The sequence below is a fragment of the Agelaius tricolor genome, unplaced genomic scaffold (genome assembly GCF_023055355.1).
Source record: "Agelaius tricolor isolate 1412-34295 unplaced genomic scaffold, bAgeTri1.0.p SCAF_25, whole genome shotgun sequence".
Lineage (NCBI taxonomy): Eukaryota > Metazoa > Chordata > Aves > Passeriformes > Icteridae > Agelaius > Agelaius tricolor.
The window spans coordinates 1,259,882-1,278,671 of NW_027269285.1; the positions used below are offsets into that span (position 1 = coordinate 1,259,882).

Here is an 18,790-nt window from a genome sequence, read left to right on the forward strand (position 1 = left end):
GAAACTTACCACTAAAGATGGTCAATGTCATGGTGGGTTTTAATCTTTTAACCTTGAGGGGATAAAATCTTGCCAGGTTAAAACTCTTAGCTAGTTACTACTTGTTTCCCAAGTATTTGCTGCTCATACACATTATGTCTAAAACTGCCGGAATATTCAAAAGATGGTCTAGAGGAAAACTTAAAACAAGGCTTTGTTCCAGTTTGGATTTTGTTGAAACTGTTGACTCAGTATGGAAGAGGGGTTAAAACCAAAGAATAATGAGATCTGAGGAAGTGGCAAATTTATTTTACTTGGTTGGTGAAATGGAAGGAATTGCTTATACTAGAACGTGCTTGGGGTTGTGGGATAATTAGAAATTAGACTGCAGTCAAGAGGGAATCCATGTGGAAGATGAGGAGATGCAAGGGTACTGGGAAAGACAATGAAATCTGAAATGGTGATGATTTTGGTCAGAGCTAGCTCCATCCAAGACGAGCATAAAATCTGCTGAGGGAGACTGAGGGGAAGAGTCCCCGTAGTGGAGAAGGAAATAACCGATTTTCAGGGAGTGAAATGTGGCAGATCATGGTACAAAAGCCTGTAGGAGTGAAGGTGGCTGTGGTGTCCCTGGAGCTGCAGACTGGGAGCAGTGGATACAGGTTTGTGGATGTGGGATATGAACCTTGCTGAGGTTCAGTCCCTGGGCTGTTTGTGCATCTCCCAGGGGAGGATGTTCTGGGGGAACATTATGGGGTTTATGGTAGGTATGGATTTATTTATTCCACAAATAGCCCTAATAGCAGGGAGCTGATGGGAAGCTGAATTTGTTCTGACAGAGCTGCTGTGAAACTTGAAGACAGTGAGACTTTAGGTTCTGTACATCTGCACTTTAAGAGGGAGGCACGTGAGGAGCTCCTTATTTCATTACATATATAACTATAATCTATTACTGCCACATCATTCTAGTTATTGTTTCATATTCCTGCAGTATCTCTGTTTTTCCTCTGAGCACAGTGATTCCTATCTGAAATCTTTGCCTGAAATGCTGACTGATGCTGACCAGCTGTGGTGTAGCCTTTTAAGATCACTGTGTCCTAACACAACTGTTTTTCTTACTGAATGGAATACTTTAGGAGTTGGAGTGTTCCCTCCCCAGGACCCCATCCAGCAAATTATGCCTCCCTGGATTTACAATGACAGCTTGGTCCCAGGTAAAGCAACCAGGGGGCATTTGGCCAGGTGGGCAGTGCAAGGTGTGGGTGTACCTGTGCTTGCATGGCCACTTACTGATCAAAGCTTTATCCCCTCATCAAAAGATTCCTGGATCTTTGATTTGTTACATATTTATGGTGTCTTATCTGCATTTGAAGAAACAGGGGTTTTATTTGAGCATGTTCACAAATTCTAGATTAAACATTTATGGCAGCAGCTTATCCCAGCAGAGGATGCATTGCTGATAATGCTGCTTTCATGGGTATTCTGGTTTTTGGCATGTCTTGTAAATGGCAGGCTCATTTCTGAAGGCTGTTTGTCTTCTATGTGTAAATAACAGAGTGAATAGGAAATGAATTGCTGTAGTAAATATTGCTTCCACTGAGGTTTAAGTACATAGGGCTCTTAGAACTATCTTTTTAATAGTGGGTTATCCTGCAATTTCGTTAAAGAAATGTGGTTTGAAATGCAGCACTAAGTGTATTTGAAATAAAATATTTCTCTGCTTGAGTTAAACTTGTCTGGAAAGACCATCCAATAACACATTTAGATGAAACATGGTGATAGAATACAGTGCCAGAATGCTCTTGCCTTACCTTACACTGATTTGCTATCATGAGTTTGAGACAACATAAAAAAGCAATAATGTTTGAAAAGAGCAGTTGTCACTGTCTAACACTGCCTCCCTCTCAACAGAGCTGTATAAGAAAATCTTAGAAACCACTCTGACTCCTGCTGGGATTGACACAGCCAAGCTCTACCCCATCCTGATGTCCTCAGGACTGCCCAGGGAGACCCTGGGGCAGATCTGGGCCTTGGCCAACCGCACCACGCCCGGGAAGCTCACCAAGGAGGAGCTCTACTGTGTGCTGGCCATGATTGCAGTGACCCAGGTATGCTCTCAGCTGGCAGCCCCTGAGCTGAGGGCCAGGCACTGCACAGCTCCTGTGAGACCCCAGGCTCAGTGCCAGGCACTGCACAGCTCCTGTGAGACCCCATCCTGAGTGCCAGGCACTGCACAGCTCCTGTGAGACCCCATCCTGAGTGCCAGGCACTGCACAGCTCCTGTGAAACCCCATCCTGAGTGCCAGGCACTGCACAGCTCCTGTGAGACCCCAGGCTGAGTGCCAGGCACTGCACAGCTCCTGTGAGACCCCAGGCTGAGTGCCAGGCACTGCACAGCTCCTGTGAGACCCCAGGCTGAGTGCCAGGCACTGCACAGCTCCTGTGAGACCCCATCCTGAGTGCCAGGCACTGCACAGCTCCTGTGAGACCCCATCCTGAGTGCCAGGCACTGCACAGTTCCTGTGAGACCCCAGGCTGAGTGCCAGGCACTGCACAGCTCCTGTGAGACCCCAGGCTGAGTGCCAGGCACTGCACAGCTCCTGTCAAACACTGCTTCTGTTCAAGTGCAGCAGGGAAACTGCCCTTTTCACTTCAGTGGGGTTATAATCTTATCAATTTAATCGCTTATATTTCAGTTACTCTCTCCTTTAGTGTCAGTTGAAGTTCTTAGACATAGTTACAAAACTCATGTATATATATTTTTAATATGGCCTCTAGCTGTGCCAGGGGAGTTTCAGCTGGAACATGAGGAAGAATTTATTCATGGAAAGGGTAATGGTAATTGTTACTAAGCACTGGAAGGGGCTGCCCAGGGAGGTGGTGTAGTCCCCATCCCTGGAGGTGTCCAAGGAAGGACAGTGCTCTGGGCTGGGTGACAGGGCAGCTCAAAGGATTAACTCAGTGCCCTTGGAAGCCTTTTCCTACCTCAGCAATTCTGTGTTGAATATAATTCACTTACATGGACCTTGATGGCACGTTTAGATGTGGGAGGTTTACCAGTACCCCGCTCGTTGTTGGCTTCAGCCCAAGGAGCCGCAGACTGGAGCTGAGAGCACACTGCACCCTTTGTTCAGCCCCGCACCTGAATCCCTGTGCTTGTTGTCTCTGCAGAGAGGGATCCCTGCCGTGAGCCCTGACGTGCTGAACCAGTTCCCAGCCGCGCCCGTCCCCACCCTGTCCGGCTTCCCGGTGCCGCTGCCCGCCGGGGTGAGCCAGCCCCCGTTGCTGCCCGCGGCTGCGCCGGCCTCCGTGGGGCTGGGCATGGGCCCCTCCGTCATGGGCATGGGCATCCCCGGCCCTGCCCCTGCCCCGGCTCCGGCTCCAGCCCCGGCTCCAGCCCCGGCTCCGGCGGGAGCAGCTCCCGCACAGCCCTCCGGAGCCTTCCTGCCCTCCTACCCGCCCGGCCAGGTGAGCTCCTCCCTGCCTGCAAACCCCTTCACTGGATTAGCTTGGCACTTCCAAACTTACATGGTGAGAGCAGGTCTTAAGTAAATGGCAAAAAGAAACCCCAGAGCTGAAATCCAGCATGTGACGTCTGAAAATGTGAAGTGCCGCTAAGGGCGTTCTTTTATTTTTGCAGTTCTTTCTGGTGGCATTAGAAGAGGTACAAAAGTGTTCTGTATTTCAAAGAGGATTTTAGTTGGAGTTAGGATTTTGTAATGCACATAAAATGGAATTTTAGGTTAAACTGCGCAGCAGACTCTAATAGCTGGTAGAATAGGAGTTTCAGGAGCAGCTGAGAACACTGAAAACCTTCAGTTTACAAAGGTAAATAATGTGGGGGATAAATTTGCTGTTTGCAGACATGCTTCATCCTTCATAAAATATTTTTTGTGGTGCTATTAATTTTAAATTATTCATTGATTTAAATTATTAATATTTGTCCTGTATTAAAAGATGACATGGCTACGATCAATAAGACATTTATTGTGAAATAATGAACTGTTATTCATTCTTGCTCCCTGTAATCCTGTGTGTGTTTGAGTAGGGTGAGGTGCAGACAAAGTGGAAATGCTGATGATGCTAGTGTTGAAAGGTTCTTTTCCTTCTTTTTTTTTCCCCTCTTAATCACACTGCTTCAAGCTGCTTTCTTGCTGTATGACAGTTTGAAGAGCCAGCAGCATAGCAATTCATGTGTTGTTTGTAACTCAGGTAGTAAAACCAGAAGATGATGACTTCCAGGAGTTTCAGGATGCCTCCAAGTCTGGCTCCCTGGATGACTCCTTCACTGATTTCCAGGGGGAGGCAGCCAAAGCAGCCAGCTCACAGCACCGGAGCAGGTACCAGGTCCTTGGTGTTTCTGTCATTTCTCTGGCCAGTGCCTGAACTTTTGATACCTGCCTATAAATCTCAATTGAAGCATCATTCAGACTCCAGCAATCCTGGCTTTTTCTTTGGGAGGCAGGATATAATTCCTGATCAGGCAGGTTTTGTATAACAAAATAAATAAACATGTTTCCTCCCTTTGATACTTTACAATCGACCTTTCAAGGTCTACAAAGACTACAAAATTTCAGCCTTCTTTCCTCTTTATGCACCTCCCAGGTGTCTGATTGTAGACAGACACATTTTCTGGGTAGGAACTGGCTGTTCTTAGTGGCAAACAGAGCTCTGAATTCCATGTGAGCCCTGATTACCAGGTGCTTCCTCAGCAGTGACATCAAAGGGGAATGCTTAACCCAATTGTTCTCTTATCTATGGCAAATGGCTTCTGCATAAGAAATATAATTTTATATTTTATATAATTTCAAATATAAGCCCAGAATGTTTTGGTTTGGAAAGGACATTAAAGATAATCAGTTCCACCCCCCACCATGGGCCAGAGACACCTTCCATTAGACCAGATTGCTCCAAACCCTGTCCAGCCTGGCCTTGGACACTCCCAGGGATGTCAGTCAATGCCACATGGGTCTGAAGATGCTGATTAAAGTGTATCTTGTGTTAGATGTCATTTTGCAGCTGAAGCTGATCTGTTACTGAAAGTTTTGACAGAAAACTGTCTGTTAATTGCACAATGGGAAGTAGAGGATCATAAAGAAATATTTCAGAAAATGGTGTTCCTTTTTCACTGCAGCAGTTCTCTTTATTCAGTTGTGAAAGCGTTCAGTTTTGAACAAAATGTTACAATGAGCTATAATCTAATTGCTTATGGAGCTTTATTTAAAAAAAAGCCATCTGTGGAGTACAGCTGATTAACCATTCCATTTGCCAAGATTGCATATCTAATAGCCTGCTTTGCAGGGATGGGAAATTTAATTATATTACCATAAGCTCTATTTTTTTTGCCGTTGCACTGTCTGCCTGCAAGCACCACAGACCAGCATCAGCACATGTGTGCAAGTGCTTCGTTTGTGTGTTGCTTGTAGGCTGCTGATAAGGAGATTTAAATGGCTCTGGGAAGATTCTTGCTCCAGGCTGAAGAATGCAATAGAAATTCATTCAGGTTTTCAGTGTGAGTGACACAAACTGGAGGTAGAATGCATCATTCATATGTAAAGGATGGTGTTGTGTGGAGCTGCCAAGGTCTGATAACGGGGCTGGTGTGGAGGGCAGGCAAAGCTCTCTCCTAAATCTTCCAGCGTTTGCTAACAAGGTGTTAGGTTGTTGTGGCAGTTTTACTGGATAAAATAGAGTGTGTTTATGCAAAAAGACTGGCTTGTGTAACTGTGCAGTAATCCTTATTTTGCTGACTAGATACCTGCCTAAACACGCTGATTGGCACTGACAGAAATTCAGAGTTATTCTTTTCCTTCCTTTGAACGGTGATCCCACTTTATTATCCTAATTTTACAATATGTAATGAGATATGATCAGAATTAGATAAGCTGAAAGTATGGAGCTGTTAAAATCTCATGCAGTTTTAACTCTTTACTGTATCTGGTTCTATCAGGGGGAATTTTCATAGGGATAAATTAAGCAGGAGTGATTCCTGGGGTGTGTCTGTGTGCTTGTTCTCTCCTGGGCTACAAATTCCTTGGTATAAAGTTCTGGAGTGTTTTGTTGATGGGTTTTGATAGAAATTAAAATCAAGAATGCTGCAAGTTGACTTTGAACCAAAGAAATATCATTAGGTGAGATAAAGTGGGAATTTACCCAGCTGAGGTCACTTACATCAGGGGCTGGATTAAACACTCATTAAGGCATAAGCTTAGGTTTAGGAACCAAATTGTGTAGGCATAACAAGAGGCTCCTTTATATAAAACCTGGAAATGCAGATTTCTTACGGATCAATTAAGGAACTTTGCTTTTATCTCTTTTGTTTTTAGTGTTCCTTCTTTACTAATGCCACTCCCAGGTACTAAGCCACTTTCACCAGCTGACAAATATGCTGTGTTTAAAGGAATGGCAGCTGAGAAGCCTTCTGAGAGTGCAGCTGCTTTTGGAGGTAAAAGGACAAATACACAACCACTATGAGCAATTTATTGTACAATTTCGTATATCTTCTTTTTGGCATTGATAAGATATTCATCTTTAAAAATCAGAGCAATTAATGTAACGTTTGCTGTGTGAATTCCTAATTTTGCTGTATGAATTCCTAATTTCTCTGTGTAAATGTATTTCTTTTCTAGATGGAGGGGACAAGTACAGCGCTTTCCGGGAATTAGAGCAACCAGCAGAAAGCAAATACTTGGGTAAGCACTGGGGCTTTATTGGGTTTTCATTATCATTTGTAGCATTTCTCTTTGAGCTGCAGAATTTCCGTCTCTGCAATTCTAAAATAATGGTGCTGCTGCTTCTCTAAAAAACTTGGTAGGAAGTATCTTGTGAAAACAGGGCAATATCCTGTTGGAACAATGTGCTGATGGTATTTCTGGAAGGTTGGCATCTCTTCTGGGTGCTCCTGAGTTTTATTTTAAAGTAATGATGTGGTTGGAATTTGTTTTAAGTAAGGAGTCATTCATTTATAAAACCCCTGTGGTGTTTTGTGAGCTTCTCATGCTTGGAACCTCTTCAGGATTAAATGCTTGCAGTAAAATGAAATAACATTTGATCTCTTTCTGTACCTGTTCTAAAATATAGAAAGTTGCTGTATTTGCCTGCTGTCAAAGTCTGACCACTCTTAACCCTTTCACCAGCTTCCATTTCTAATGGAAAAGTTTGCAATTCTTCAGTAAGTTTAGTTTCCTGTGCTGTTGCAGTTTTGATCAATGAGTAGCATTTTCAGGAATATTTATATTATTGCTGAGTGAAATGAATTGGTTTGGAGGGGAGGGAGAATGGAATAAAAGGTCAGGTGTACTTGTGGTCCTTTCCTGCCGTTACTAAGAGTATTCTTTTAAATCTTGTATAAACTGATTTAAAATGTGACACTGAGGTAGCTTAGTAATGAAATGCTAGTGGTGTGTTTCTGAAAGAGAAAAAATCTATTTATTGGACACTTGTCTTAAAGTAAGCATCAATACTTTAAATTACAAGTAGTCCAAGTATGTACATGCTGGTGAATGGGTTAAACAATGTTTTCATGTTCAAAAGAAAAAAGTTATAAAATTAGCACACCAAAATATTGAATGTAAATTCAGTGAAAACATTCTTACCTCATGTTGGTTTTGTCTCAGCCATCTGGTGGTCCCCCCTGAAAAAGCTGCAGTATTTCAGAGGGAGGAAGGGAAGAATTGCTTCCATAAAAAGCAAATACTGTATTGGTATAAGTGAAATTCAAAATTACATTCATTGTTTGGCAAACATGAAGAGGATGAGGTGGGGAGAACAACTTGCATGGAAGCCAAATAAGGCAGTATTGATCTCCTTTTGAATCCATTTGTCATGGTGTGTTTTGATATTAGCTCGGTGTAAAGGGAGTTTAATATGATTTTGGGGCTATTTGAGAGAATTAGGTGTTTGCTGGAGTGAAGAGCAGAATCAGTGCCCTTGACACTTGTGTGGCTCATGCAGGTTGAGTTTGCAGTTCCGTGTGCGCCCCGACGTCTTCCATTTAAACAGTTTGCCTAAAACCTTCTGGCACTGCATGGAGTAATTTGCTTGCTTGCATGGTGTGAATGTGCTGTGTTTGTTGTGCAGGGTTTAATTGTTGTTTTCTCCCTGTTTTCATTCCCAGGAGAGAACCTTGCAGAGTTCAAGCCCACAGGAGCTGACGATGGCTTCACAGATTTCAAAACCGCTGACAGCATCTCCCCGTTAGAGCCACCCTCAAAGGACAAAACCTTCCCTGCACCCTTCCCTCCTCTGCCTGCTCAGCCAAAACAGCCAACACAAGCCAAGACCCCTTTGAATCTGGCAGACTTAGAGCTCTTTTCCTCTCCTGGAGAAAACAAGCAGCCACCCTTCCCACCTGCATTCAACACCTCAAAGCCGGGCTCCTTTCCCCCTCCACCCCTTCCATCAGCCTCTGCCCAGCCAGCACCCAGCAAAACTTCAAGCTTAGCTGATGACTTTGGAGAGTTCAACCTCTTTGGGGAATTTTCTAACGGCGCATCAGCCAGTGGACAAGATGACTTTGCAGATTTTATGGCTTTCAACAACAGCGGGGGCTTTTCCGAACAAAAACCCGAGGACAAATACAATGCGCTCAAGCTGGAGGCCAGCCCTGGTGCTCAGGCTGGCTCCTCAGGCAGCACAGCGAAGGGTGGGCAGAGCTCTGCCACCACTGCTACGCCCACCAAGTACGACATCTTCAAGCAGCTGTCCCTGGAGGGCTCCGGGGCGGCCTTCGAGGAGGCCAAGGACAGCGCGCTCTCCTCGGCCAAGAGCGACGATGACTTTGCTGACTTCCACTCCAAGTTTTCTTCCAGCGGCGCCGAGAAGTCGCTGGTGGACAAAGTGGCAGCTTTCAAGCAGGCCAAAGAAGACTCTGCTTCAGTGAAATCCCTGGACCTGCCCTCCATCGGCGGCAGCAGCGTGGGCAAGGAGGACTCCGAAGACGCGCTGTCTGTTCAGTTTGACATGAAACTGGCTGATGTGGGAGGAGATCTTAAGCATGTCATGTCTGATAGCTCTTTGGATTTGCCAACAGTTAGTGGCCAGCATCCACCAGCAGCAGGTGAGGAACTGGTTAGATTGCTCTGGTAACGTAGGTGGTGCAGATTCCGTGTTCTCTGTGCTCAATTACAGTATTATGCACTCGTCTTTCAGTAGTGGAAGACTCCTCAGTGTGTGTCCCCGCCAGCCACGGCCCCTCAGTAGGGCACTCTTTAGTTTTTGTCTTAGAAGACTATAAATATAACTAGCTGGAACAGTTTGAACTCCAGGCCAGGTTATTTTTGAGATTTAACATCATCATTCTGGTACCTGTTCGCCATTGGCACTTAAGGGACTCGAGTGGAAAATATTCCAGTGCAAACAGTGTCGTTCCATTTATGTCAGCAAGATGATGGCAGAGTCTCACTTTAATCTCTTGTTTTCCACAAAGCATTTGGCTTGGGGACTTCCCCACGGGGCGCTTCCCAAGGGTCACTAATTGGGGCTGTTAATGAGAAGCTGACTAATCACCAACAGCAGCGTATTCCCCTTACGGTGGGGCTCAGTCTGGGTAGGCAGGATTTTGCAGGACTGCAGTTTAGAGTATTTCACACACCTTCCAGTGTTAAATCCCTCGTGGAAATCATTGTGCCAAGGGGCTGCAAGTGCTGGTCTCATGATTGGGAGCTCTTGGACCTAAATTTAAACCATGAGACTTTCACTTTATCAGGTTTCCACCTTCTTTAATTTCCCTTTATGACAACATTCCTGAGGGAGTGAGCTGACCATCTCTGACCTGATCACATATCATAAAACAAATTTCCCAAGTGTCCTGCTTTTTCTTTTCATATATACATAGGAGATAAGCTGTAGTTAAATGTTCTGTGGCCTTCAACAACACGGGAACATTACTGTGTTCTAGGACAAGTTTTATGCAGTCAAAGGCTTTTCTGAACAGGGGGAACATACAAACTGTAAATGTAAAAGCTCTTACTGCAAGAATTGGTTATTTCCACATGAAATATTTGTTCCATTTGTGCAGATATGGGTAGAGAAAAGATATACAGTACTGTAATTTTGCATTATATGATATTTTTAAGTAGGGGAGAGAATTAAGTCGGCAACTTCGATGTGGAAGATACTCTCTAACAGGGTACAAAATATCAGGAATAATTTATTAGCAAAGACATTTAATTTTCATATTACTGCTTGGGAAGACTCCAAGTTGAGTGAGCTGTCAAAACGTAGCACCAACAGTGTATCCTTGAATGTTTACTTTGGGTTTGAAAGCACTTTTTCCTAATATTTTTCTAGCCTCTTTTGGTGGTAGTTTGACTTCTGTAGCTCTTTACAGGACGTGTGATTTTGCCACAGCAACCCGTGGTGAATAATTGCTGTTTGTGGCAGGAAAGCCTCTTTCTTTTTGGTTTGTTTAAAGGGGTTAGCCCTTCATGTGCTTGTTGCTAAACTTTTGAACTCTGAAGTATTAATTAGAAGCTATTTTTATTAAACTTAAACAAGTCTGTATTCTCCTATGGTGCCAAGTTAGATGTTACTCTAAAAGGGAGAGTTTAGCTCCATTTCAGTGTTTGGATTTGGTAGCAGGACGTGCTCTGGACACTCTGCTACAAACACTCCTGTGCTCACGTGTTCCTTTCTGTGTGTTTGATGCATTTCAAGCTGTGAACTGCTGACGGTCAAGTCCTCTATTTTTTTTTCCTTTTTCTCAGTTTACATGAAGTTAAAAAGCAAGGTTTTTTTCTCTTTTCCTCACCGTTTCCTTCGATCTGTAAATGTAATACCAGAAAGGGCCGGGATCCCTTTGTCACCTCCCTGCTGGGGAATGGGAGAGTGTCCTGGGGAGCTGCCCCTGTGCAAGCCCTGTGTCACATCTCCAGGGCAGCAGCAGCAGCAGGACAGAGGTGCAGAGAGATGCTGCCCACACAGAGCTGTTTGTCCCTGGGCTCTGAGCTTTGACATTTGTAGCTTCCAGCTATGGGCAGGTAGGTGCTTATGCTGGGAATTAGGGAGAAATCCTTGCCTTGCTTCCCGTGCCAGGGCCCTGTGCTCTCTTGAGGGATGAAAGCTTTCCAGATTTTCTCTCTCCAGAGGGGATACAGTCTCTTCAAACTCGGCTCCTAACTCTCTGTGTGGAAGGTAGATGATACTAATGTTGCCTGATTCCTCCTGCATTTGCTGCTATAACCCTTTGAGCACTGGCTGCATGCTGTTAGTTTGAACCAGGCTGCTTCTTTTACACCAAATTTCCCTTTCACTCTGAGCTGAGAGCGTTTGAATGGGCACCTGCTCCTGTTGGGTGAGCCTGATTTGTTCTTCCTGCCAAAGGTTGCAGCCAGAGGAGCCCTGCCCCAGGCACCCTCAAAGGGTTATCTGCTGCACTGACACACCTGTAAAGTACCTTTTTCTTTGGCATTACTGGAGAGTCTCTGTATATTTTAATCAACTTCAGGGTTTTTTTTGCTGCTTTTTCTAATGTCTGATTTCAACTAAACATTTCCTGTGTGAATGTGCCTTTTCAGATCTGCTTTGATATCTCTCTTCTGCAAGTATTGACCTGCATGCTTTTCTCTGATTCCGCCCTCCCGAGCTCCTCTGTATCACTATCTTTTGTGATCTGTAAGTCCTGCTGTGTTAATAAATATTATCTTGGCATATTTTGAAAACGTGGGGGTGTGTGTGATTTGTTGCAAACTAGCAATGTATCTCTGCTTCCTCAAAAATACAGAGTTTAAGGTTCTGGTATCCCCTTAAGCTGGTGGGAGCCTTTCTCTTGCAGAGCAGGGTGTGGGTGAGCTTCCTTCTCCTCTTCCAGCGCTTTGAGCTCGCTCCCTGTGACCTCCTGAGTCTTTACATATCAACCTCAATAATATTTTTCCAAAGATCTGTGTTTGAGGGGGATGGAGTGGAGGAAATGTGTGGTGGCAGGGTTGTTTCTGTGAGTTGGCACTGAAACTGTGTTGCTGTCTAGACTTTTATGAGTAGAAGCCCACTCAATAATATTCTGATATTTATTTACCTAATCCAGTGTGAATTAAACAGAACCCCAAAGTAAATTTTCCATTTGGGAAGTTCTACCTTTTAGATGTTGAAACTTTCAAACGTGAATGACAGCTGCAAATTTTTGGCATGCAATTATGTCACTTCACATTCCTCCAGCTCCTGAGCCATTGACAGCTTGGGATTAGCATCAAATTAGCAGACAAGGAAAAAAGCTAAAAATAATTGAGATGTGGAATAGTTAAAATGTTGTTTTGGGGTTTTGGAGTTGCCACAAGAGCAGAAACCAGCTCAGGAAGCAGAATGTGGCTTTTCTTCTTTACACCAAGCTGGAGAGGCTTTAAAAGGGAAAAAAAAAAGGAAAAAGGGAGAAAAACATAACACCCCTCCTTGATTCTGGAGATCCCAGGTCATGCCCAGCCCTAAAGGTTTTAAACCAAAGCTTTGAACATAAAGCTGAGACCTAATTCTGCAGGGCTGGTGCAGTTTGTGTTTTGTCAGCCAGTCATTCCTGGAGGAGGCAGAGGAACCTCCATGCCTGTATTTATGATGTTTTTGTCCAGACTGGACAGCCAGGTTGACTCCCTTGGCCCCATTTGGGTTAATTCTGCACACAGAAGAGCTTATCCTCCCTGCTTTATCTGGGAAGGCTCTGACAGGGAGGGTGTGGATGTGTTTGCCATGGCCTTCCCCAGGGCCTCTGTGGGACTGAGGTCCCAGTGTCAGCCCTGGGCTTTTATTCTGCTGTGAAACGTTGTTTATCGTGATCACTTCAAAATAATTAGCAAATCCTGTAATTCCACAAGGTTTGGTGCCTTTTCTCTGCTGTTTCCTTCATTTTCATGTACTTTACAGTCAGCATTCTTGATGGTTTCCACCTTAGCTACAGCCATTCTTTAGAGAAAGCAAACGGGAATAATTTCCTTTTGTTAACTGCCCCAGGCTTCCCCAGCTGAGAAAAAGGCTTGGGATTTTCCAGGTTGCTGGCAGCAGTGCATGAAGCTGTGTGTTCTGCAGCAGGGCATGAAACTGGGTGTTCTGCAGCCTCCTGTCCCTTCCTGAGGGAGCAGGGAGAGGTGGAGCCTGTCCCTGGGCTGCTGCTCTGGCTGCAGGGCATGTTCAGGGGGACAGCACTGGGGATATTCCAGGGTTACAGCTCTGATGCTGCTGAAGCAGGGGATGTTCAGGGTTACAGCTCTGATGCTGCTCTGGAGCAGGGAATATTCCAATATTACAGCTCTGATGCTGCTCTGCTGGAGCAGAGCTCCACAGCTGCCACCTGTGTCACCCTAAGAACCAAAACGTGGCACCAGAGCCAGGTTTATTCATCAGACTCTAATACCCACTGAAATACAAAAACCTGAAAGTCTCCTATGCTGGCTGAAATCCCTAAATTTATTCCCATGTCCCTGAGTTGTCTGGCTCAGTTTGCTTCAGATAGTCACTAATGCTGTCAGGGGTTTTCCTTAAATGATTAAACTGTTGACATTGAAGGCTCCAGCTTGTAATTTGCCTCCAGCCATAACTTAATCCTTGGTAGTTGAAATAAATTATTATAGTTGGCTGAAATCAGGGGTGGGAAGCTTTTCTTTAGATAAGACTGGGAAACAGTGTTTTGAACTGTATTTCATCCTGCTGTGCATTCCTTGCAGCCAGCCCTTTCCCTTGGCTGGCTCCTGCAGGTGCACCTGGTCCCAGGTGATGATCAGGCACCTTGGACTTTGGATTCCACATTCTTATTTTTCATACTTCTCACTAAATTGTTTTAGGACTGCTTGAGCTGTTAACACTGACTCTGAATGCAGTGTTTTCCCAGTAATATAATATTCCTAGAAAAAGGTTTATTCACTGGAGTGATCCTTCTGGAATTATCAAAAAAAAAAAGGACCAAAATCAAATGTACAGAATTGAACCATTACATTTCACCTGAGCCCTTGCACCTCTTTAGAGGCTTTGTGTCTGCCTGAATTCACAGGCAGAGAATCCTGACTCCTGCTTTGTGAATAATGAAAGCATTGTTCTGCCTCCCCTGCCCTATTGATTGCAGGTCAGCTCAGGACTCCCCCTGGAGCCTGCCCGAGCCTGAGCCTGAGCCAGGCTTGGATCAGCAGCGCCCTGACCTGGCCTTCAGGCTGTGTTTGCAGCTCAGAGTCTCAGCAGTTATCAAAGGAACAATTCCCAGCAGGATGGGCTGGGATGGGGGCGTGCAGATGCTCGGGGTGGGACCAGCTCTCCTCCCTCTCCAGAGCCATGGCAGGGCTCGGGTCTGTGCTGGGCTTTGGAGCCAGCACCAAGTCAAGGGAAGCTGGTGGGGTTTGCAGGATCCCAGCATTAATTACAGCTGGCTCTGGTGTTGGAGGTGCTTCTGGCTCTCTCTTTTCATGCAAAGCTTTCCTTTCCCTTCTTCAAACAGAAACTTGAGAGCCCAGGGTGTGGTGTGTGGTGACAAATCACCGACCCCTCTGGGCTCCTTTCACTCGGGTGCTTCCATGTCCCTGCTCACCCCCTGCTCATGCCCAGTTCCAGGGGCACGGGAGATGTGTGTGGTCTGTGTGCAGGGGTTCAGCTCTGGGTTGGTTTGGGGTGCTGCAGGACGAGGTGGCAGCCCCAGGAGGGGCTGATGGTGGCTGCCTGTGCCTCGCTGACCCACGGCAGTGGCCACTGAACTGTGCTGAGTGCTGGCCAGGTTTTTCATTAGCCATGGATGGGGTCATGCCTGGGGAGCAGCCTGGAGCCTGGCCTGCTCTCCCCCTCCAGGAGATGAGCAAACCAAGGCAGAAATGGTTTGTTAGAATGGTTTCATCCTCGGGCTGGTGAGGCTGCAGTGAAGGAGGAGGACAGCCGGGAGTTCAGCTCGCTCCCCCGTGGCTCTGTCAGAGCCCAGTGTGCCAGCCTGTTCATCCCTTGGTGTCAGCACCAGGATCTCAGCCCCAGGCAAGCTCAGGGAACGCTCTCTGTGCTCTGGCTTTGCTGTCCCTGCAGCCACCGACCCTGAGCAATCCAAAGTGACAGTTCCTGCTGGAAAACAATGACAAAGTAGGGTAGGAGGGCTGGTGTTGCTGGGGAGGGGGCTCGTGCTCCAATGCAAACTGCCCAGCCCTGGCTCCCTGTGCCTTTGGGGATCAGAGTCAGTCTGGGGGTGAAAGATCCCTCTCTGATCCCACAGCTGCCCCTGGCAGGGAGAAGAACCTATTGGGCCATGTAATCACCAGGTGGGTACAAATGTTTGGAGCTTTCTGCAAAATAATTGGATTTTCTCTAGACTTAGCTTTTTACAAACTATTTATTCAGTTAAAACATGATCTCTGCCATGTCCCTGTCAGTGCTGGCACCTGGAAGTTTGACGAGTTGGCCGTGCAGCACTGCAGGAGCCCTGATAAGCTCAAACAGGATTTCTAGGCTTTTTTAGATCCTTGCAGCACATTTTTACATGTTATTTGTATCAAAGCATGAATATAAAATTAAAGTGTATTAATACTTTATCAGAGGAATGGAAAAGTCAGCCCAGTCTTCTGTGTGGTTGGATTTGATAAGATGAAATAACGCATTAAAGGTGTTTGAGTTGTAACATTTATATTTTGATTGTAGATTCTGCAGCCAGAAAACTCAACTGGTGATCTGTGCAGCCTGGACTGGCCAGAAACTCCATTATTTTTTTTAGTGTTTCTTCACTACCATAGTGGTATGGTGACTTTCAGCTTAAAATGTAAGACAGCATTCAAAGGTCAAGGCTTAGATTCGTTGAACAGAGAAATTTCAGTATGAAATGCTCAGGTATTTTCCAGATTATTTTTGTGCACGCTCCAAGCCTCAGCGAGACAGCAATTCAGTGCTTGTCCTTGCAGCTCCTCCAGGGCTCTCAGCAGGTCGTGGAGAGTTTAAGGGTTTGAACTTCAGCTCCTAATTGTGGGGCTTTGTTTCAGATGTGGATGACTTTAAGGGCGGCCCGTTTGGAAGCTGTCCCGGTGGCTCTGCGCTCAGCAGCCTGGCGAGCTCCGACAGGGACCAGCAGGACAGGGACAGGGACAGGGACAGGAGGCTGCCCTGCTCCGCCCAGCCCCCGGGCAGCGGCTCCTCCGCCGCCACCGCCGTCCTCCAGAAGAAGGAGACCTTCTTTGGCAGCTCGGAAAACATCACCATGACGACAGTTTCCAAAGTGACCACCTTCTCCAGCGAGGATGCTCTGCAGGACGTTTCCTTCGAGCCCTTTGCCAACTTTAAGGACTCGGGGCCGGTGTCCGGCGACGACGACCTCGGGGACTTTGGGGATTTTGCCAGGATTCCCTCGGAAGCTCAGGATGCAGCAGCAGCTGACACGGCCCTGGGCGCTGATTTCCTCGCTGGGGCCTCCTCTGAGCTGCGGAGAGAGGCCACGGATGACTTCGGGGAGTTCCAGAGTGAAAAACCAAAAATCAGCAAGTTCGACTTCTTGGTGGCAACTTCCCAAGGCAAGGTGAAATCCAGTGAGGAGATGATCAGGAGTGAGCTGGCCACCTTTGACCTGTCTGTGCAAGGTAAGCCTGCCCGTGGTGGAGGAACCTCATGGTGCATGTGCTCATCCATCAAAGGCTGATTTTCCTAATTGAATTATAAATTAGCTAATGGGGATTGTTCCAAAGGCTGCTGGAAACGACCCGAATCTTTTCATTGATTTCCGTGGCATTTGGAGCAGCTCTTTTTCTACAAGGAAAATATTTGTTGTGCCAAAAACCTGTAAGAATTGAGGGACTTGGGGAGATCTGCAGCAGTCGCTGAGTAAAGAGAAATATTTGTTCTTCTGCAGGAACGGGACAACCCTTGCTGCCACTTCGGTCATTTTAAACAGCCTGGGTCTTTAGAGTGCAGGAATAACTTTTCACAACCTGACTTTTTAGGGTCTCACAAGAGGAGCCTGAGCCTGGGGGACAGAGAAATCAGTCGCTGCTCCCCGCTGCCAGCCCTGGAGCAGCCGTTCAGGGACCGCTCCAACACGCTGAGCGAGAAGCCAGCCCTGCCCGTGATCAGGGACAAGTACAAGGACCTCACGGGGGAGGTGGAGGTAAGGAGCTCTCTGGGACACCCCTGAGGGGCTTCTGTATCCCACTTTTGGGGGTTTTACCTGTTTGGGTATGGGTGTGACTGTGAGATGTGTCTGGGTGCAGTCGGATGTTGTGAGTGGAACCTGGAGGGTTCTTCTCTCACGTCTTTAAAGGGAGATGGGGAACACAGAATGTTGTCTGGAACACAGAATGTTGTCTGGAACACAGAATATTGTCTGGAACACAGAATGTTGTCTGAAACACAGAAATCACTTGACCTTGCAGCCTAAGCTTATGACTGGAAATTGGTTACAGTTTAAATCTAATCCCAGCTCTGGCAGAGAGTGTTTGCTTGGGGAATGGCATGGCTTTTTGGCTGTGTGGCAGTTATTTCTCTTGCTCATCCTGAGAAGAGATGGGAAAAGGACTCAGATTAAATTCTGCTAATCCCCATTGCCAGAACAGCAGACTGGAACAAATGTGTCAGGAGGAGCTGTGTGCAATGAAACCTTTTACCCACCCTATACATTCTCCTTTTGAAACTCATTCCCACTCCCAGAAATCAAATTTTAGAGTTCAGGTGCATGGAGAATCTTGAAAGAATGGGGAGAAATTAGGAACAGATCTGTTAGAAGTTCACACAGCTGCTCTGCAAACAGTGTTTTGAAATACCTGCTGTGTAGGAGAGAGGGAGAGAAATGGGTGTAGGAACAAGACTGAGCCTGTCCTTCTCTTTGCTCCAGGAGAGTGAGAGGTATGCCTACGAGTGGCAGAGGTGCCTGGAGAGCGCCCTGCAGGTGAGTGTGGCTCCTCCTCCAGATCCTTCCCTCGTCCCTCAGGCCCTGCCTCCCTCAGTGTTTGAGAAAGTGTGGGAATCAGCCCTGGGAACTGCAGGTTTTAAACCAAAAGCTGCCTCCTCCTCAGCTGAGCACCCCACACTAATCCCCCTGTGGCTGGGGATTAGTTTGGCTTCTCCCTGAGTGTTCCAGCTCTCTGGTTAGGGGGTGCTCCCCTGTTTGGGTGCCCAGTATTGTGTGTTCAGGGCACTGGTACCAGTGCCTGGCTCCTCAGGGCTCCCTGAGAGACAGAGCTGTGGGTCTGCTGTGCCCAGGGCCCATTCCTGTGCTCCTGGGAGATATTTCACAGCCAGACCAGTGCCCCTGAACATTTCTCCTTTGCATTTGAGTATTAGAGAGCCCAAACTGTGAATGCTCTTATTAAATTAGCAGCAAGGCATGCATGCTCTTAAAACTCTTATTTTGGTGATGAAACTATTGGGGGGAATACATTAAGGTTTTAAATGTTCACACTTTCCCCTGATCTACTTAAGCAGGAGTGTATAAAACATGTGATGGAGTGTGGCAGTCATTTCTTGTTTAATTTGCCTCCTTTTCTGAAGACCAGCTTCTGCTGGGGGTAATCTTGTTTGTAATGATTATTCAAAGATAGAAACCCCATCATTTTATGGAATTCATTCCCACCAGGTCATAAAGAAAGCCAACGACACCTTAAATGGAATCAGCAGTTCATCTGTGTGCACTGAAGTCATCCAGTCTGCCCAAGGCATGGAATATTTACAGGGTATGTTTTCATTTTCCACGTGCTTCACACTGAAAGTTCTTCCCTAAAAACCAGGAATGTACAGTCACTCTTCCCCCTGTGGCATCATTTTTACTCCTAATCTTTGCCTGCATATGAATAATGAAGAACTCTTCAGCCAAATAAATGTAAACTCCCAGCTTTGAGCTGTCCCTCCATGGCCACCCCTCCTGTGCCCCTCTGGTTTTGCCATCTCTGAG

General features: G+C 46.2%; 1 protein-coding gene across 6 annotated transcripts in view; it reads left to right on the plus strand.

The window, feature by feature from the left end:
• Positions 1–18,790, plus strand: part of SYNRG (synergin gamma) — a 36,392-nt gene that overhangs the window by 9,840 nt on the left and 7,762 nt on the right. For all 6 annotated transcript variants that reach the window (XM_071447998.1, XM_071447999.1, XM_071448001.1 and 3 more), the window contains 11 exons: positions 1,116–1,193; positions 1,891–2,087; positions 3,151–3,447; positions 4,192–4,319; positions 6,306–6,424; positions 6,609–6,671; positions 8,096–9,037; positions 15,897–16,487; positions 16,848–17,011; positions 17,735–17,788; positions 18,476–18,572. In XM_071447998.1, the coding sequence (XP_071304099.1) occupies positions 1,116–1,193; positions 1,891–2,087; positions 3,151–3,447; positions 4,192–4,319; positions 6,306–6,424; positions 6,609–6,671; positions 8,096–9,037; positions 15,897–16,487; positions 16,848–17,011; positions 17,735–17,788; positions 18,476–18,572 (2,730 nt within the window). The remainder of the gene's footprint in view (positions 1–1,115; positions 1,194–1,890; positions 2,088–3,150; positions 3,448–4,191; positions 4,320–6,305; positions 6,425–6,608; positions 6,672–8,095; positions 9,038–15,896; positions 16,488–16,847; positions 17,012–17,734; positions 17,789–18,475; positions 18,573–18,790) is intronic.